Here is a 20,414-nt window from a genome sequence, read left to right as displayed (position 1 = left end):
TACAGCAGAGCAATGCATTGTTTTTAAGCCACAGCCACTGTTCGGAGAACAGCATGTCATGTTACTTCGTCAATATTCTGTACGTGACTTCCCGAGATCTGAATATTCCTTGCTAGACCTCGATATGAAATAGCGTGTTGTGGCAAATATGGGTATGAAACTATCCTCCATGATGCCCAATAACACTCATCCGAGCGCTGTGCTAAAAGCAGGTCATACCAGTCCGCTTGACTGTTGGAGAGTCCCTTGCTAATTTAAAATTCTGCGTACCATATCAGTACCGACAGAGAGTGTATGAATGCGTCAACTATATAAGCAGTGGCTATGTTGTAAACTGCACACTGTCACCTGCCAAAGGCCTGGTTTTATGGCCTATCGTTGACAGTATTTGTCCGAATATCAAGAAGCAGGATCAGGTTACGGCTATTCAGATCCTAGGAGAGATATCAGCCGGAACGACCCTGACCATGTACTCGGGGTCTCATGCAACACGGAGGTAAAGAGCAGGTCGTAGGTAACTCCCGTAGGCAGAAAAGGGCCTGGTGAAGTGCCTAGCTATGGTGAATACTTTAACCATTTCCCAGCCCAGTCTCTTTACATGATCAATCAACAACATGAATTTGATTTCTCAACTCACCTAGAAATTGACCTCATCAAATTCCTTACTGGAACGGTACTATAAGTCTGCCCGATAACAGAATTTCAACTCCCAGCACCATGTCCGCCACCGTCCAGACCCGGGTCGTTGATCTCGACCAGCTGATTCCCCGAGTCGTCAGTCAAGACATTGAAGGTATTTCAGCCCCCACCTCTTACTTCTGAGCTAGAACAGCATCATCTAATATATGTCCCCCCCGAAGAAAAAGACATAGAAAACCTCATCCCATGGGTGTACAGCCACTCCAATATAGCCGACGAAGATGACCAGTACGACTTGTCATTAGAAGAGTACGACATCAGACGACTTTTCCAGATGCTCTGGGATTACCAACATGCTTTGGCCTCAGACGCCCTGAGCCTCGTTGGCCCTATAACAGCGAAAGTGAAAATTGTATTGCCCCGGAAGAACTGGAAAGTGGCACAGCCGAGAACCTTTTACTTACAAAGTTTGATGCTACATACCTTATTAATGATAGTCCATGCGAACGTTGAGAAAAGCAGGGCACGGGATATGGAGGTCTGGTGAGTGGTCGCTCGTTTTTCTAATTACTATATGGAGATAAGAGACTTATGTGACAGGATGCCCAATATGATATCGTCATCAAAGTACGTGATCGGCCGTCAAAAGTACGCCAGCATGCCATTGGCGCACTTGACGGTTGGTCCTCGTAAGGAGGAACGGCCGATAATATCTTGTCCTACGGTGCGTATATTAATTCCAATTTTATCAACTGTGGGCATGAATGTTTCTGTATCTAACAAGCTACAGTGGCGCGAAGGACAACCCTGGGACCAATTCACCGCAGAAGTCCTCAGTGTCATGCTCGGCCAGCTAGCCAACAACATCCGCATCCGCGGTCAGCGATTACAGGACCAGGAAGTTTTTGTGGTTGGCTTCTACGGCCCAAATATCTACATCGCGCGAGGGTATTTTCCTGTCGAGACAATCAAAAGAGTACACGCAAAGGGATGTTCGGATGATGAACACCTCGAATTGAAGTTTACACGAGGATATGATCCCTGCCGGAAGGACGACTGGTTGGAGGCTATTCGGGCGCTTTCAAGGCTGTTTCGGTACTTAATGAGTGGGAGTGCTAAGGTTGGCGCTATACAGAAGATTTTGTCTGAATCTGCTACCACGGTGGAGGGTTCATGATCACCTTTCAGTGCTTTACTTGGATAGTTAGGATGCGTTGGATTTATGAGGGTGGGTATGACAGTTATTGAGTGGGTTTAATTGGAGCATCATCGGGATAAGAATATTTTCTGTATTAATTGTAAGCTCCGGGTTCTTTGAGAGGCCAAGTTCTATCAAGATACCTCGTGATTGAATCGAAGTAACTTGAACTCCTCTCTGACGACGTGTATCTCCTCCCCGGTCTCAACTCCTTGACCAATGAAACACACACCCAACTAGCCTAGAATAATATTGGAAAAGTCCTCAACCGATCCATCGCTGCAGCCACAATATTCGATCTTACTTCCCCACTGAAAATATACTTCATCAGTGCCCAAAAACCTCAACGCCTAGAGCCTATTCCGAGCGCATTATCAGAAACAAATGGATCATCTAACCCATACAAGATCACGCCAACAGCAATCTCTGCAGGCGGAGCCATCTTTATTGACTCAACATACTCCGGTGAAAAACATGCCGCGCTGATATATAATAGCGTTCCATGTATACTTCTCACACAGGCCCCCAGTCACTAGGTTTGATGACACGTGGGATAGTCTGGATTGCTTGGCAATTGTACTTCCGATCATGTTGTTAATCTCTAAACCAAGGCTTTTGGGAGAATCTCTCGTTCCCCAGAGCTTCGTTAAATTCCTTGGAAGGATATCATGTGCGGACAGTCCGACTTGGTGGAAGATTAAGTAGCGGGATTGCACGGATGGCGTTGACTTTTTGATGTCCCGTTCGGAGCTGAACAGACTATCGGAGCTGAAGATGGGTAGATAGTTGTGTTGTAGATCGGCCCGGAAAGAGTGTCTCAGACAGTGCAGACTCGGCATAATGGCGTTCCCGAGTGAGAAAGACTGCCATGTCTCATATGGATAGAGAAAAGGTAGACATGATCTGTAGTGATATCGATTACATCCACTTAGCCAGATAACTCGGCTGATGTCAGACATCGGACGTGTCTGAGAAGAGTGAAGATTGTGGTGGGTTCACGATTGAAACAGTAATGATAATATTGAGATGGTGTGAAGGAAAGGGTATATGTTCATCTATCGTGTTGCTGAGGTTATGGAAACCAAAGGTGACAGCTGGAGAGATATAGTGCTGTGTCTGTGGTTGTTGACATTCTGCATCCATAGGATGGAAGGGAGTAGAGTGTCTTCCATTATAAGTTGGGCGAGTACCGGATTTTGAGCGGTAATGCATGAGGTAAAGGTAAATAAATGTCAGGAGTGATGAACTAGGATCGAGTATAATTGCCCGAAGATGATGATTGAAATCATAGGTATCATCGTTAATGGGGCAAGAAGCTGGCTTAAATACCCATTAGCCCCAGTCATGGCTTTCACCAAGCTGTGGGTCTATTCACTCACAGGATCGTTGAGTGCATGGCTGTTACGTATCAAGGCTGCAAATGCTTTTGGAATATATATAAAATGAATGGGGACAGATTGAATGGGTGATGCTGCTAAGTGAAATGGCAGGCAGATGAGGCTTTTATAGGCAAGGCGTGTACTAGACTAGTAGCCCTGATCTGTGGGATGTTGCGATTCTGCTCTTCAGCAGATCGGAGTTTTCCACTGAATGGAACTGGTATTTTATTATCCGGTATTATATACCCTTAGAGTGATGTAGTATATGAAGGGTATTATTATTGAATGTGTTGAAATGTGAAGAGCATTGTCGTATGGATGGAGGTGGACTACTATGCACATAACTTCATCAGACCCTCAGCATCAGTCTACACTCTGGCTAGGTTTTTATATTGCAGACAATCACAGCATTATTATTCGCTCACTATTAATCAATCTGATCAACCCCCACCGTCATCCACATTATTCCTATCTAATCATCCGCATCCCTGGGATCATGTGTCCTCCAAAACTCCTCATACTCCTCGCCCGTCTGCCCCGGCACAGGCTGATAAAACGTCAACGGAGCAAGAGGAATGCCCAAATGCTCCATCTTCTCAATCTTCCTCCTCGTGGCCTCATGCCTCTTGTTGACACTATACACACTAATGCGATGCGCCGAGGACGTCACATGCAGACCCCAATTCCACGCAGCCCGCACATTCAACGGCTGGGTATTCAACGAATTATCCCAACACCGACAGACAATCTCAATCCAACCCTCAACATCACACGGCAACTCCATCTCCCACGTCCGCCACGTCCACCTCCCCTTCATCGACAACTTCTCCTGCGGCACCGCATACCAACTGAACCCTCCATCCGCTGACAACTCCACCCGTTCCGGCCACCGTCCACCCCCAGAATACGCCCACCCCTTGCACCGGATCTTCCCTTCATGAATAATCACCTGCTTCGTCCAGGGAGACATGATCGCCGAACTGACCGGCATTTCCTGGATCTGGATTCCATCCGTGGGAAGCTGGTTATATTTCCCGACCTGCTGGTTAAAGTAGAGATATTCTCTGCTCTGCACAGGTGCTCGGGACGGATTCTCAATCGCCTTGATCCGGTACAACCACTTGACGCTGCGCGCTCCGATATACCCCAACACCACGACCCGTAACGGATACCCATGGATCTTAGGCAATGGCTCCCCGTTCATCTCCCACGCAAGAATCACCTCGTTCGCCTTGACCTTCGACCACGGCACACTCACCACGTAATTCATCGCCTCCAGATCCTTGATGTACGTCTCCGCACCATATAACTCCAGATGCTTCGCTGGCGCAATCAACCCCCCACAATCCTTAATCACCTTCTTCAAACTGATCCCCACGTACCGCGCCGTCCCAATCGCCCCTTCCGCCCACGGCGCCTGCGGCACTTCATCCCCCTGGCCCCCATACAACGCGATCTGCTCGATCCGCCGTGTCCCGGAACACTGCATCGTCACGAGTTTCTCCATCCGCGGGAACCGCGTCTCATCCTGCAGATCCTCCAATGTATAGTTCTTCGGATGCTTCACCAGTCCATCCAGCTGGAGACTCCACTTATCCTTCTCAATCAGGGGAATACCTCCGTGATTGCGCACAAAGTGCAGCGGATTCGGCGTGACCACTTTAGACGTCACCAGCCGCTTCGGCGGTTCCCCGTTATACGGGAACTGAAGCAGATGCAACATATCCGGATGTTTCTCCCGGAGCACGGTGCGCCAGCTATCATCCGCCACGGAGGCAAGTTCCCCGCCTAGCGCTGCGTGCCATTGCTTGAAATCCTCGCCGGTCAGGACGGGGTTGGTGTCGGGGATGGGACCGAACATGTAGTCTGGACAGGGGGAGAAGGTTTGGGAGGTGAGGATGCGGTGCGCTTTGGCTTTTTTGTCGGGGTAGTTTTCCCATTCCACGTATCTATACCAATCATGTATCGTTAGCATAAGGTATTATGAATGAAGGGATATGAAAGGGAGATATATACCCCTTCCACCCCTCCTTCTCCCTCTTAAACAACTCATTCCGATCCCCGACTGCCTCAATCGCCTCCTCATCTTTATACCGCTGCGTCGGCTTCGGCGGGTAGATGTGCACGGTGTCCAGACCGGATTGATCGAGGATGGGCAGTTTGTGACCTGCCATGCCTTGCTCGATCTTCCATTCGTCGGGCCGGTTGGTCGTGTCCATCTGGGCGGTTAGGGTCGTCATGGTGCTGGTTTGGGTGGACATATCCCTTTCCCCCGGATTAGCAGCACTTTATTGTTATATTAAAGTAGGGTGTTTATGGTGGTGTGAGTTGGTTGATGTAGATTATTAGTGGGTAGATGGGATGGCTATATATGCTTGATGAAGTATACCAAGAACAGAAAATACTAATAGGAGTAGTAGTGTATGGAAGAAACACGCCGGAAGCAGCAGATTCGAAAAGACGGGAAGGAGGGGGGAATGCATGTATATCACTGGGATTGGATTGGGTTAAGTGAGTGGTGGAATGTTGGAACGAATGACTTCATGACTACTACCACTACCACTAACTATAGTATACGAGTATATCCCTGTTGTGTTTACACCCGAGGAATCGCCGGACCTGTCGGGTTGAGCGGGGAGGCGGGATATCTGACTGGGTTGAGTCAGATTGGGATATTTCTTGTTCTGCGGTGGATGGTGTAGGGACTTGTGGTATACTTGTTTCATAGTGGAAGATGTAGGAAGGGAGGTTGTAGGGCTGGGGTAGCTAGCTGTTATCATTAGGGTGGATCTTGGACGTAGTGCTTCGCAGTTAGTATGGTAGAACTAGTTAAATGAGGTTGGTAAGTGGCATCGGAATGGACGTGATTGGTGAATGCGCGGTCTAGATCCGGAATTGGGTTTGGGGGGAGGGGGTTGTTGTTCCGATGCATCCGGATATCTTGTTGATCAGAGGAGTGTGGATGTTATGAAGGGGGTAAGCAGATAAGGGTTGCTGTGTTGCGTATATTTATTTAATGGTAAATTAATGTATACCGTGATGCCTTTATATGTTTAAAGGTATTATTTGCAAGTCTGTAAGTACAGTTATAAAATATAATAAGATGAATGAAGACGAAAGAGACGTGTACAGCATGTGAAAACCTTACAATCTGAGAAAGCGGTATTGAAACTGCCCCGTCACAGCCCACATGCAGCAAATTCCTCCCGATGGTTGGATTGGCCACTGCCATGCACAAGAATGCTCCTTGACATTTATTTCTCCGAAAGTACTAAGCAATGACAGCTGGCATGCATTCTTGACCATCCTAAAACAACAAACACTATAATCAACACTTTTATACCCCTAGCTACAAAAGTACAGGACATCTACGTATCTACTATCAATTCTTACTCTCCCGCTTCCTCACCACCTCCTCCGTAGCCTTCTTCACCCCCTCCCCTAAGCCCGGATCCACCATCGAAAACAGCTCTACATTCATCAGCACGATCACCTAAAACAAACCACAGGAATCAAGGGATAGTAACTCACCGTAAACCCTCCTTCTCAACTTATCACTCCAAACCTGCCCCAAATGCACCGCCACATTCCCAAAGAACCGTTCCTGATGTCCCTCCTCCTTCCCAATCACCTTCCACAACCCCCTCGCTTGCACGAAATCATCCTCATACAGTCCATACTGAAAGTTGCTCACCTGGCCTACCCACTTCTCATGCTCCGTGAGGGTGCTGACAGCCTGCGGTGCTTGTCCTTTCACATCTTGGTAGAATTTAATGGGCTTCAGAGATGACCCGACGTAGTTGGGATCAGCGCCGTAGTTGTCGGAGAAATTCATCTGCCCGTCGCGCTGGTAGGGACAGTACACTTGGGTTTTGGCCGCGTTGGTCGGGAGTTGTTGGTAGTTGGTGCCGACGCGGTAGCGCGCTGCGTCGGGGTAGGAGAACATGCGCGCTTGGAGCACTATACCGTATCTATTAGTCTTGGATTGGACCGAGGAGCAGATAGTGGGGATGTACTTGGGTCTGCGGATGGAGCAACACCAGGTACCATATTCGACGGGGAGAAAGCGGCTTGTTCAATGTCGGTGAAGTAGTTCCGGGGCTTGTATCGATTAGCACAACGTTGTCAACCATTCGGATTCAAATAGGGAACATACATTCCGATTCAACTTCATCGTCCCAATCTGCCGCAGCGGGGAATCACTATGCGGCCACACCTTGGTCATATCGAAGATATTCCATCGGTAGTTTTCAGCCTGCTCCGGGGACATAACCTGCACGTAAACATTCCAGGTCGGATAGTCTTTCCGCTCGATGGCTTCGAAGAGATCCTGGATGAGAAAGTCGGGGTTTTCTCCGGCCATGCGGACGGATTCTTCCTTCGTGAGGTTTTTGATGCCCTGGGTTGTTTTGATGTGGAATTTGACGTATTTGAAGGAGCCATCCTGATGCAGAGTCAGTGGGTGTCATGTATATGTGAAATATGGGAGGGGGTTACTACTCTGAGAGTAAATTTGTAGGTATGTCCACTGTAGGCATTAATGTGTCTCAAAGACGCAGGGGTACCTCGATCACTGAAGAGATGGAGGAGCTGGTGGAAGCCTTCTGGGTTTCCGGCGTGGAAGCTAACTAGTTAGATACCTATTTGATAGTATGGATATGTGTACGTACTCCCAAAACTATCAATGACAAATTAGCACCTGGCCCAACACGACAACTCATAGAAGAAGAAAAATACCATATTCGGATCCGGCAAATGCGACTGCGGATTCCGCTTATGAGACCGATTCAGCGACGGGAACTTGAGCGGATCGCGAATGAAAAAGACGGGCTATCACCAACACATTACCTTATTATACTTTCACTTCACATCTTCCCATGGAGGAAAGGTATTACCGTATTATTAAACACCCAATCCAAATTCCCCTCATCCGTATAAAGCTTCATCGCCCAGCCATGCACATCACGCAGGGTATCGGCCGATCCAGCCTCCGGACCAACGGTCGAGACGCGCAGCAGTAACTGGGTGGTTTTGCCGATTTCGCTGAGGAAGCTGGCGGAGGTGATGTCGGAGCAGTCGTGGGTGCAGGTGAATTCGCCATATGCGCTGTGCTGTGCTGTTAGTAGGGTTGTTGTTGGGGAGGTAGAGGGGGGAAGGAAATGTACCCGGCTGCTTTGGCGTGGACTACGCTGTTGAACAATCCTATTAGTACTTGTAATGATGGTGATGGAGGTAGTGGACTTACCGCTCTGGGATCCGCTCACGAGCAAAGTGAGAGAGAGTCTCAATGAGCTGGGTATCTTGCATTAAGAGAAGACCGCCATTGCCGCTGCGCAACTGCACCGAACTGGCGTTGCTGGCGTAGGGGCAGCCTGGTTTATTAGTATATTTTTACTATATGTACAATTGTAAGGACATACCTTCCGCGAGGGTATAGTAGCGTTGATCCATTATTCCTAGTAAAGCAATTGACAAGTTGCAATCTGCCCACTGCTATATACCTGATTCCCTCCAAGGAACCATGTTTATACTTATACCCTGGCCCTCCAAAAGTCAATTACATCACAACACACTACCCAATGCTTATCAAACCTTACCACCACCACCACCATCATCAAATAAGACACTGTCTTTACTCATCCAAATACATTGTGGAATAGCCTACTTCACTACAACCCTAACCCACATGCCCCCCCTAACCTCCCCCCCTTTCACCACAACCCCCAAAACCCCCCAATAGCCCTTCCTGACCCCCCGAAACGCCTCCCTCAATCCAGGTCTCACTCGATCCAATCCCGGTCCGGGCTCTCTCACACTCGTAATTACCACCACTGCCCCATCATCCTGATTCCCAAAATGTATCTCCGTACCGGGAGGTAAATTCCCCAACTCGATGCCCTCAGTCGTCACGTTTTCGCCGATTTTACCGGGCGTGAGGGGCTTGGTTCCCTTGAAAGAGGTGGAGGAGATTTGGCGGAGGGATTCGATGGGGAGGAGGTGGATTTGGCGGAGGTTGCTGGCTGTAGTGCTGCTGGCGGTGTGCTGGGTGGTTTTGCCTGCGTGGCAGTCGCCGCTGACGCCGTGGTTGGGGAGGAGGGTTATTGATGGTACTGGGGTTTTGGAGATGGTGTGGGTGGGGGATTTGGAGACGGAGAGGACGCGGGGGTGGGTGGTTGTTCCTGTTAGGGTTGTTGTTGTTGTGGATGTAGTGGTGGAGGTGGTTGTGGTTGTTGTGGACATTGTGGTGTGAATGTGATGGTGATTGTTTGCTATGATTAGTATAGAGTGGATGGGTTAGGAGTAGATGAAGTTGGGATATAGTCTGGGATGATACTAATAGAGTGATGGTGGGGTTACCCCTCCTGCCAGCTCAGCGACAGGGATCATCATCATCAGATGATTAGTCTCTGCTTGACGGAAGCTTAACTGGTTAGTACTGTGTAGATATGGTTGGTTCTTTCTCGGGTAGGTAGATCTCAACTACTTAGAATATAGTCTTCAACTTGACAAATATTCACAATATTTTCATATATAACGGCAGCTTAATAAGTTTAACCCGCCAAATCCCTATCCCATCTCCCTCGAATACAATCCTCCAAATCCACCTCCCTCACCAACAACCCATCATCATCCAACGATACTCCTCCCCTCGAACCCGCCAGAATCTCTCCAAACGGACCCACTATCCACGCTGCCCCTCCACACCCACTTTCTCCCGACGGTCCTTCCCTTCCACTACCACTACCACTACCACTACCACTACCACCAACATGAACATGTCTCTGCTCCACTCTCCCCGGACTCATCTCCCCATCCACATATTCACTCACATCGGCATTCGACTGTCCTGGCCACACAATCTCATGTGGTCCCTCAGCCGTCACAGACCTCCGCGGTCCCATAGCTGCTGCAGTAGCACCGTCATCCGCATGCCGAACCTCCGGCCAGACAATCTCATGTGGCCCTTCAGCTGTAATAGACAGAGACCGTTTCTTCGCGCCTGGGGAGAAATGCCGGCTGGGGATACGGGTAGGAGAGGCAAGTTGATGTTGATGCGCAGGCTGAGAAGTAGTGTAACTTCCTAGAACAAATACTCTTCCTTCGACAGCTACCGTGCGCAGTAAACTCTCCCATAAGCCAGTTTCATCGCCACCATCGCTGTCACCGCCATCGAGATAGGAGACACCCCCGAGAGAAATGTAGACTTGGATACCAGCTGTATATAGCTCCTGCCGAACAAGCGGATGGTAATTCTCCTCGCCTAAGCCGACCCCGATCTTCACCTCGAGCCCACTTTTGCAATTAACAATGATCGGAGATGTGTGCGGTTGCCCGGGAGAGAGGTATGTCTTTGCTACGCCTGTCTATATCATCACCACCAAATATTAGCATACCCGTTCATCCTCATAAAGAAAGATAAGAGGTACAAACCAAAGCAAAACACCTCCTCTTCTCCACCAACCCATCCGCAGGATGAATATACACCACAGTATGATACAAGTTCCCACACGCGCGCTCCAGTAATCCCACAATCAGGAACAGTTTCGTTTCCTGGGCGAGATGCTCCAGTATCTCTCTAGCTTTGGATTTCTTCTCGCCGTGGCATTCGGGATTACTTCCCGGGTCGGAGAGATCGTGAGCGCAATTGAATAGCTTCAAATATTGGTCTCTCGGACTCTTATTTCTAGCTGCAGCAGCTGGTGTCGCGTAAGACGGAATGACGAGAAGATGAGCGCCCTTGGACGCTGCGGAGTGCGCGAGCTGGGTGATTTGGGATGGGGAGGTGGATGTTATGGTTGGATGGGCGATGGCGAGGGTGAGTTTTCTGGGGGACATAGTAACTAATGAGATTAGACTAAATTATGATTATGACTATTATGAGAAGGATTAGGATGATCATGGTGATGCTGTTCGAATGGTGTGGTGAGATGACGAGGTTGGAGTGCGGAGAAGTTACAAAGTTAGATCATCCATGGTTACATGTGACGTAGTGCACTCTTTGTTTTGGCATCACAAACGGCCCCTGACAACACGTCATTTGGATCTAAAGCTTTCTCAGTGACTGCTGAATTGATACCATCTACTGACTGCTCGGCCGCTACGGATGACAAAGATGTAAAGACGTAGGAATAAATCAATCTTCCGGTATTGCGTACATACATTGATTCAATGTCTTATAATACATAAGCTCAACGCTAGACGCAAGAAATAGCTGCAATGCAAGCCCATGCGCCTCGCTATGACTCCAATTTTAATAACCCAAACAACCCGTTCGTCACAAAGTAGATTGTATAAACGGGAAAAATATCAGTTAAACGTTCATCCCCTTTGCGGTCGCAGCCTGCTGCAGCACCCGCGGCCACCGAGAGATCAATTCCACATCGTCCAGCGCGCCCTTGCCCTGGTTGCGCACGTATTGCACACTAGGGTCCACCCGCGGCTCGTAGTCCCAGATCGATGGAGTGCCCTGGATCAGGGCAGAGTACACGAGGCGTCGGCGGCGCTGCGACCGCAGCACGTCCTCGCGGATCTTCTCCAGATCCCACCGCGCGTGGACCTCCTCGGTAAAGTACGCCAGCAGCTTGGCCGGCTCACGGCTCTCCGGGAGGGCATACGCCGACTTGCCCGGGCTAGGGGTGCGCGGGGGCGTGGGGAATGGGAACGACGCACGCTGCATCGGTGACCCCCGAGGCGAATCGCCTGGCGTGGGCAGCGGCGCAGGGTTCAACTGTGTGACGGGCACGGGCTTGGGAGCCTCAAACGACGGCTTCTCCGTCAGCCCCGCCACCAGGTTGACCCGCTCTTGTGGGTCGGCCTCCAAGTCGAACAACATGGGTGGGTCAATCAACGAGTACACAAACTTGTAGCGCCCGCGCCGGATCATGACCGTTGGCGACTGCGTACCTTCTGCCATGTACTCACCCAGCACCGTGTTGGTCTTGACGCCGTCCTCGCCGGTCAGGTAGGGCATCAGCGACACGCCGTCCAGCGGCAGCTCGCGCACCAGCGGTGCCCCCACCATCTCTGCGAATGTCGGCAGCAGGTCCATGGTCGACACATTCTCCTTCACCCGCTTGGGTGCGAATCGCTTGGGCGCGTTGACAATAAACGGCACACGCGACGAGTTCTCGTACCAGACCATCTTGTACCAGAGACCACGCTCACCCAGCATGTCGCCGTGGTCGCCAGTGAAGACGATGATGGTGTCGTCACGGACTCCGCAGTCATCAAGCACCTTGAGCAGCTTGCCCACGTTGGTGTCGACGTACGTGCAGGCAGCGTAGTAAGCGCGGCGGGCCGCCTTGATACGCTCCTCGGGCATTTCCTTGCCCCAGAGGTCAATGCACTTGAGCACACGCTGCGAATGCGGATCCTGCTGGTCCTGCGGGATAGCCGCCTGCTTAGGCAGCGGGATCTCGACGTCCTCATACAAATCCCAGAACTCCTTAGTCATGGCATAAGGGTCGTGGGGATGAGTCATGGACACGGTCAGACAGAACGGCTGGTCGTTGCGCTGACGCACATGATCGTAGAGGTACTGGGTGGACTTGTAGATGACCTCCTCATCAAAGTCCAGCTGGTTAGTGCGCACCACGGGACCCGCCTCCATGACGGAAGACATGTTGTGGTACCAGTCGGGACGGATTTCCTATTTCGGTCAGCATTTCGCCATTCTCCAAGCCGGATGGCGGGGTGAATAAACTTACCGGCTCATCCCAATTCACTGACCAGCCGTAATCGCCAGGATAGATGTCGCTGGTCAGGCGCTGCTCGTATCCGTGCAGCTGATCCGGACCGCAAAAGTGCATTTTACCGGCCAAAGCGGTATGATAGCCTTCACGGCGCAGATAGTGAGCGTAGGTGGGGGTGTCTGCAGGTAGATCGGAAGCGTTGTCGTAGGCACCGATCTTGGAGGGCAATTGACCGGTCACCATGACGAAGCGCGAGGGCGCGCAGAGCGGCGAGTTGCAGTAGGCGGAGTCAAAAACGACACCTTCCTGCGCCAACTTGTTCAAGTTGGGAGTTTTGATGGGGGAATCCTTGTCGTGGAAGGCCAACAAGGGGGCCGCCATCTGGTCGGCCATGATGTAGAGGATGTTAGGCTTCTTCTCAGCCATGATGATGATGGGGGACACTCTCTGTCCGGGGAGGGATGCACTGGATCAGGATAGAAGTGAAGTCAAAAAGGAAAGACGCGTGACGTCGACACCAAGGAAGGCAATGATGTCGGAAAGTGTGACGGGAAGGTTAAAAAGGAAGGAAATGACGGAGGAGTAAGTGAGAGAGAGAGAAGTGTCAATAGGGAAAGGGAGCGGACGACAAAGAGAGACAGCCGGGCCAGAGAAGGATATAAGTAAGTCAGGCGGAGCGAGGGACTGGTGGAGACGGAAGACAGTAGACGAGCAAAAAATTGACCAACCAACCAAAGCATCCATGGGTGGGCAATGAAAACCGGGAGGGAAAAGGGCGACAGCCGCGCTACCGGGGCGTGTCGCACCAGATCTCCATGTCACCGCAACAATGGAACCATCAGCGGGGACGATGGTGTGATTGCGGAAGGTTCCATGGTTGGTGGCGCAGGGAGGGTGATCTCACAGCCACGGGAGGAGGATCTTCAGGAGAGCCGAATACTAGAAGAATGATTGATCAATTGTATCTGGGGGGGTGTTGATTGTTGTGTATGTATGTATCTATCTTCTCCCGAAAAATGTGACTTTCTTATTTTGAAAGTCTTGGCTAAGTTTGCTGCATGGTATCTTTTATTTCTGCGACTAGACTAGTCTACTATGGTAGTTCCGTTAGCATTATCTTGCTGCTGCTTTCTGCTGCTGCCCCCGGCATATTTCAAAGAGCCAGAGTGGAGATCGGCAGAACCGCCTGATAACCGCCCGGGGCTCACCACTCACAGGCCAGAAAACGGGACACCGCCAATCCCTCTGATAGGCAACGGATTCCTCGAGGCGTTGCCACGCGAGCCAATCGCGGTGGCGCGGTTCTCCGATGGCGACACTAGTAAAACTGGTACTTTAGTCTAATCAATGGTCTTTCATCTTAGCCGAGATTATACCTGTTACTGCTCATCTACATCTCTCCACATTCCTTCCATGAATCTTCCTCCTGCCTGTTTTGTCTGAGATAGACATCCGCTGACACCGCTGCTTCGCTTCATTTTTCGAAATGAACCATCTTCCCTTCCCCGGTCTGCTAGCCGAGCATCCCGCTGCACACTAGTCCTTTTTCAATCACCCACTCTTGGCCCCTTGGCAATAGGTTTATTGCTGATTGGCCGCGCTGTTTCCACCCCCGGCCGGATCCGACAGGGGTCTGAGGCTGCTGACTAACGGAGACATGCGTCAGCAGCGTCGCCACAATGTTTGATTGGGTGTAGGATTGAGCACGCGATACATTGGGGGGATTTCCAAAGAACAGGCGGGTTTCACTACAGCCAGCCCAGCCCAGCTAGCCAGCCCCGACATGCGATCTGTCCTCATACCAATGTAAATTGGTTTACTGATTGATACGAGATGCAAACACCCCCGGTACAGTACATGTCATACAGCAGGTAATCTGACTTTATCCCATCCCCAGATATTGTACCGATGCATCATCTCTTCCACTGAAATTGAATTGATAGACTATTTCCTAATAAGTAAGACCTCATGACTAAGACAAGAAACTTCCACGGAGTCTTTCTCCAACAATCCAACCACCAACCACAATTCAATCCTTCCCCTTGCCACTCATCCAAACCAATTCCAGAATTCTTCGCCGGAACCATTCATCATTCCCAGATGGGTTGGACAACGACGACAGAAAACCAGGAGGGGAAAAGAGACAAGAAGGAAAAAGAAATCACCTGCCCATAATCCTCCGATCCACTGATCCTCACTTCTTTCCCACCTTTACCAAGGCTTGAAAGAACCACATACTAACTCGTAGACTTTGTGAATAGAGCCAGAAATTCTAATTCGATGTCCCATGACTAGTACTTACTAGTATACTTCATCCCACACAACAGTTGGAAGTAAATCCAATCAATCAATTAATCAGTCACACAGAAAAAGTCAAGCCAGCCCTTACACAACGCCAACCCCCGTGTCCTACCCACATCACATCATAATTTACATCCCACATACAACCAACATACACACAATAACAAGTAATCAAGTAAGATACATGGAAGAGACATATAGATAAAATAGATAGATGGACATGTAATTAAACTCGGACATGCCGTCGGAACGAATGTATCTATCTATCCGTCACATCACCAAATATTCCGGGGCGATGGCATCATCGCCCGCCCACCACCTCCCATCCTTCCGCGTGGAAATCCTAACAAAGTTACGTATACATCTAGAAGATCATCCCACCGGTCGTCACAATTCTAGAACACATCAATTTCAATACTTTGTAGATTAGTAAATGAATTATCTATTTTTAAGCAATTCACTTACGTAGACTAAATGTTAGCTGCGTGATCAGTAACTGCCGCTAAGGGATAGTTATTCCATTTCTGGTATAAATATTAAACTTAACTAGTAGTTAAGAATCATAGTATGGACTACTATTAGTATTATCACATACTAATGGTACTAAGCTTCCCCGCATTCTGGGGGGTCCGTGGGTCGAATGATCAATTCTAACTACCTTGTAAATAACTAAGATTCATGTAGAATCTTATTTCGAGATGATCATTAGCATAGTGGTAAGTAAGTAAGTAGTGACTACGTGACTTCTGCCTAAAATTTGAATCTCACTGGATGATGGATGATGTATGCATTCATGTACCACGACATCCCACGCAGTGAGGTCAATCAGGCAAGCATTAAGATTTTCATTTGGGTTGGGGGGGTTGAAGAGTAAGTTGCATGTATCGAACCGATCTCAATCCACTGCTGGTACAGTTTTCCATACTTGCTGTTTGCTGCGCTTGTTGCACATAAGTTGGAATTGGAATTCCACCTGCTTGGCTTGGCGTGCACATCCGCCCATGTTGGTGGTGGTCTTGATTGGTCTCAAAGATGGGGAGGTACCCTACTGCCACATCCTGCTAGGCTTTCCTCCACACCAGCCGGACTCCGCTTATGCCATACCCTGCTGTCTCTACCTTATGGGGTCAAGGCGCTTCTAATAGAGGGGAGTCTTATTCTATTCTCCTTGTCGCCTAGGTTGTTTGCGCCTGAGGCAGTAGGTTAATACCTCTATATCAAGAAAGTAGTGAGTCTGCCGGTAGTAGAAGGCTACTCTTTAGGGAACACGCTTTGTCTACTAAGATAGGCGGAGGGTGTGGTATGAGCGAAGACCGATGTGGAGGAAGAGTGGTTGCTGTGGCAGTAGCTTCCCAAAGATGGGACTGGTCGGGGACCGCTTGGCGAATATTCTCTGGATGCGCGCAGTCATGTGCCCAGTCTCCCTTGCGGAAATGGGCTTGGCGGGTTAAACTTGGGGTTTGGTTTTACTTATCTAATCGTCGGAGAGACTTGGACGGACTACATTTTGAGGCTGGCTGAGTTTGCCACTTGAGTGTCAATGGAAACAAGTCAACGGCTATGATTTCGCTAATGACAGATGTACTCTTCTTATATATACCAACTCAGCAGGGCCACAACTGCCAAAGGCCCGCGACATTCACATATTTTTCCTGTCAAAAAAAAAAGGATTGGATTGCAGGCGGTTGGATATGGCGGACCAATCTCATGTAGGACAGTGCTGGTAGATGACACCACGTGACTAGAATCCGGTCGAGGCGCCATGGATTTGTCTGCTGCGGCCATTGATTTGAGTCGATCAATCAACTTTGACGGAACTGCTTCGGTTAGCATCGGCCTACGTGCAACATGCAACAAAGCATTGACTCACCTGTAGATCCGCCGGATGAACATGTACGCCGTCAAGAATCCAACCGTGCCCGTCAGGAGACCATACACGGCGCACGCCAGGAAGCTGTAGCTGAAGAACAGCAGACTCGACACGAAGCCAGTGATGTGCAGGTGAAAGATAAAGTACCACACGCAGTAGCCAAACACCCAGAATGCGCTGCTGCTACCCGTGAGGAAGCTCTGCCACCACCAGTGGTAGTTCTCTGCGCAGAGTTGGCTGTAGGTAGCGATGACTGTCACTTCGCTGACCGTTACCATCAGGATCGAGGACACGGCGCTCAAAAAGCCAAACACGTAGTAGTATCCGCTCTTGTCCTGCCACAGGTTCTTGAAGACAAACAGAAGCTCAATGAACAGCACCGCGAATGGACCCAGGCCGGTCAAGAGAGTCCCGCTAATGCTGTGCAAATACCATGGCTGTGGCGGGATTTGACGCGCAATGGAGGTCGTCTTGGTCGGGTGCTCCCAGGGCGCGGTGCGCACGTATCCGTACCAGCTACCCGCATACACCAACGGCACTTGGATGAGCAGCCAGAGAGCCAGCAGACTCACCAGCGTGCCGAAAGGAATGGCAGTGCTAGAGGCCTGCGCCCACACGAAGAGGTTGAGAATGAAGATGAGGCAGAAAGCGAGTCCAGGGAAGAACAACGCAGTCTGAACTGGTCAGCCAGAGTCCTAATACAACATATGGACGACTTACTATGAGAGTGTTTTTGCGCCAATATGTACCGCCAAAGGTCTTGTAGAGCCTTCCCGAAAAGTAACCCGAGAAGAGACCAGCGAAGACGAACAGACCCATACCAACGCTGACGAAGCCGCCACGGAAACTCGGGTTCAAAACACCCAGGCAGCTGAGTAGCAAAAGCCCCGACACCATAAAGAGCAGCTGCATACCGGAGCCGACAAGGGGTGCAAGCAGTCCACTGTACTGTGGCACACGGAAGACATCACCATGAAGGAGTTTCCATCCGCTCACATCTTCGAGACCCTCGTCATCGGACGAGACATCCGCATCCCGTTCGACATCAGCTCCTTGCTCCAAGAGTCCATCGCCCTTTCTCTCGAGCTTGGCTTTCCGGTCCTTGAGTTTTCCATCCTCCATGGCCCCATCTCCACGGCCCTTGATGTCTCCTTGAACCGTGCGACTCCAGATAACGTACACGGCAACCCCAAGAACACCAGCGATGGTCAACGAGTTGAGAATGGCAAGCCAATGCGTCGTAGAGCCCTCATCCTGGTTGCTGAAGTACAGGTCCCACCGGTTCCACCAATCGACTCCATTTTCTTCCTTGAAGTAGACAGAGTAGGTGTAGGGGATCTTCAAGGTGGCACCGTCGTCAATGTCGCCATCATCTTCCGGAATGTACGACGATCCAGGGTACATTTCGCGCAGCTTGGATGTATCCGGGGGGATGTACAGCTCCAATCCCTCGTGGGTCTCGTGGACATGTTGGGGGCAGCCGCCCTCCAGATGATCGGCGGCGCGAATGCTCTTCGGGTAGATCTCGAATCCAACAATAACCTTTCCGCCCTCGGGTGCCGACCGCCAGCGGATGACAATGGTAAAATGGTTGTTGATGTAGTAACGCGGCTTGCCGTCGATGGGCGAAAACTCCTGGAATCCCAGCTTAAAGCCAGTAGCATAATATTTGCGACTACGGTCAACGGTCACAAAGCTTGTCGCTCCAGGCAGATTGTCGGCAATCCATTCCGCTACATAACCTTCGTGGATGAGTTGACGACCCCATTTGACATCCTTGCGCCCGACCTCCTGTATGCAGAGCGCTTGGCATTCGACGTTTTTGCCCATCTGAAGTTCGAAATCCGAGGTCATGATGCGATCGCCGCGAAGGATCTCTCCCAGATTCAGGGACACGCTTTGTCCGGAACCGAAGGGAGAGCCACCATGCGATCTTCCGCTAGGGGGGCAGACGAAAGGCAGGTCAAAGTAGGCATATTGAAGTTGTGTGTTGTCGGAGAAGATCTTATTCACAAGGAGGGGAATATGCTCATCGTCATTGTAGCGCTTGACCGAGTAGCCTGGCAGTAGCATTCATGTGTAAGCATCAAGAGTCCTACGGGCATCGTCGCGGCGTAGACCACCTACCAGGAACGTAGAACGCATAGGCATAAGACACAAAGAGAAGCCATAGTGTCCACTGACGGGGACGCCAAAATTGAGACAACGCCATGATCGTATGGCGGAAGAAGGATTCAGCCCACGGTGTCCGAAGCGGTGATGCTGTTGCGCAATGCACCCACGATCGCGGGCAGCTGATTCGTACGTGGCGGATCCGACAATCCCAGATGCAGATCAATAACTTTCAACTGACCGCCCCGATCTTCCTTCTCAGAGCTCAACTCGTATGATTTGGGATATAAAAAGCAGTATGTACGAAATATAATTGCGGGCCAGAGCTCAAAAGACGAACATATCCGAAAGACTGAAGGAAAGGGACAGGCTAGTTGGCAAAGAGGATGGGTGATGCAGCCCGACGAGCAGGTATTGAACGGAGATCCAGCGGTTCAAGATGCGGGTGGGTGGAGGAAGACAGCAAAAGGACAACTCAGGCCGAGCGAACGAGTGGAAACGGCATCGAATGCCAGATGAAGTGAGCTAGACCCGCGAGTACTGAGGGAGGAGGATGGAGGACAGGAAGAGATGAAACAGGAAGAGAGGGGAAGAAGGAGAAGAAGACGGGGTTCGTTTCTCGATGCTTTGTTTCGGAAGTGAAGAAGAGCACGGAAGCCTTGCCCTCCTCAAGGGGTTTAGCGCCATTCCGCAACCAGTTCCAGGCCGGCCTCCTTTTTCTATTCCCATGGTCAGGACACTTTATGGTAGATGTTAATGATTAAGGCATCTATTTATCTGCAAGCTATTCTTTACCCATGGCTTTAAACTAACCTTAAGTTGCGCGATTCTGCCGGAGCTGCACCACACGTCACATACGGTCGGTCTTCACTGTTGGCATTGAACTGAGGACTTCGACAACCACTGAGAGATACGCTCAACGTCTTGTAGACTAAAAAAACTTATGATTGTATTAAGCTTATAGTAAGTTTAGTTGAACCAAGTAATCCATCAGAGAGGAGGACTCTTTGTAGAAGTAAATACGACAATGTGGTACTGTCCGACAGTATGTCCACCCAGCTCCGCAGAGCCAGTTAGGGTGTCGGGTTAACAGAAACTGATCTCCTATCGGTCACTATACCTAAATTAAATGAAAGGAAGATATTTCAAGAAGGTAGCCATATCGATGATGGATTTGATCAGGAATAATCAACTGTAATAGTAGGCAAAGGGGACATATAAAG

At 50.0% G+C, this 20,414-nt stretch overlaps 7 protein-coding genes across 7 annotated transcripts; 1 reads left to right on the top strand and 6 right to left on the bottom strand.

Moving 5' to 3' along the window:
• Positions 1–717: 717 nt before the first annotated feature.
• Positions 718–1,846, top strand: BO87DRAFT_434791 (uncharacterized protein; the record flags this gene model as incomplete). The annotated part of the gene is made up of 4 exons (XM_025627730.1): positions 718–778; positions 861–1,182; positions 1,240–1,363; positions 1,430–1,846. The coding sequence occupies 4 exons, from the start codon at positions 718–720 to the stop codon at positions 1,814–1,816; spliced, it is 894 nt and encodes a 297-aa protein (XP_025480620.1). The 3' UTR covers positions 1,817–1,846.
• A 1,773-nt stretch (positions 1,847–3,619) lies between these two features.
• Positions 3,620–5,710, bottom strand: BO87DRAFT_375913 (sulfite oxidase). The gene is made up of 2 exons (XM_025623158.1): positions 5,233–5,710; positions 3,620–5,165 (listed from the first exon to the last, which is right to left on the bottom strand). Exons 1-2 carry the CDS (start codon positions 5,454–5,456, stop codon positions 3,689–3,691), a joined length of 1,701 nt encoding a protein of 566 aa, XP_025480619.1. The 5' UTR covers positions 5,457–5,710; the 3' UTR covers positions 3,620–3,688.
• Positions 5,711–6,536: 826 nt separating this feature from the next.
• Positions 6,537–8,667, bottom strand: BO87DRAFT_333056 (catalase; the record flags this gene model as incomplete). Its single annotated transcript, XM_025620394.1, has 10 exons — positions 6,537–6,687; positions 6,748–7,176; positions 7,233–7,317; positions 7,373–7,660; positions 7,717–7,840; positions 7,934–8,046; positions 8,112–8,322; positions 8,382–8,405; positions 8,462–8,588; positions 8,637–8,667. The coding sequence occupies 10 exons, from the start codon at positions 8,665–8,667 to the stop codon at positions 6,599–6,601; spliced, it is 1,521 nt and encodes a 506-aa protein (XP_025480618.1). The 3' UTR covers positions 6,537–6,598.
• A 219-nt stretch (positions 8,668–8,886) lies between these two features.
• BO87DRAFT_273174 (MOSC domain-containing protein) lies at positions 8,887–9,405 on the bottom strand (the record flags this gene model as incomplete). Its single annotated transcript, XM_025618909.1, has 1 exon — positions 8,887–9,405. A coding segment is annotated over one exon (519 nt), but the record flags the coding sequence as incomplete, so codon positions are not given.
• Positions 9,406–9,767: 362 nt separating this feature from the next.
• On the bottom strand, positions 9,768–11,126 carry BO87DRAFT_415353 (nitrilase; the record flags this gene model as incomplete). The annotated part of the gene is made up of 2 exons (XM_025626685.1): positions 10,648–11,126; positions 9,768–10,580 (listed from the first exon to the last, which is right to left on the bottom strand). Exons 1-2 carry the CDS (start codon positions 11,050–11,052, stop codon positions 9,768–9,770), a joined length of 1,218 nt encoding a protein of 405 aa, XP_025480616.1. The 5' UTR covers positions 11,053–11,126.
• A 214-nt stretch (positions 11,127–11,340) lies between these two features.
• On the bottom strand, positions 11,341–13,603 carry BO87DRAFT_375912 (putative choline sulfatase). The gene is made up of 2 exons (XM_025623157.1): positions 12,924–13,603; positions 11,341–12,865 (listed from the first exon to the last, which is right to left on the bottom strand). The coding sequence occupies exons 1-2, from the start codon at positions 13,332–13,334 to the stop codon at positions 11,528–11,530; spliced, it is 1,749 nt and encodes a 582-aa protein (XP_025480615.1). The 5' UTR covers positions 13,335–13,603; the 3' UTR covers positions 11,341–11,527.
• Positions 13,604–17,007: 3,404 nt separating this feature from the next.
• On the bottom strand, positions 17,008–19,291 carry BO87DRAFT_425217 (transmembrane 9 family protein; the record flags this gene model as incomplete). Its single annotated transcript, XM_025627285.1, has 4 exons — positions 17,008–17,026; positions 17,080–17,753; positions 17,800–19,139; positions 19,207–19,291. 4 exons carry the CDS (start codon positions 19,289–19,291, stop codon positions 17,008–17,010), a joined length of 2,118 nt encoding a protein of 705 aa, XP_025480614.1.
• Between the last annotated feature and the right edge of the window lie 1,123 nt (positions 19,292–20,414).

Source organism: Aspergillus neoniger, assembly GCF_003184625.1.
Source record: "Aspergillus neoniger CBS 115656 unplaced genomic scaffold BO87scaffold_13, whole genome shotgun sequence".
Lineage (NCBI taxonomy): Eukaryota > Fungi > Ascomycota > Eurotiomycetes > Eurotiales > Aspergillaceae > Aspergillus > Aspergillus neoniger.
This window is presented reverse-complemented; position numbering and strand designations above follow the sequence as displayed.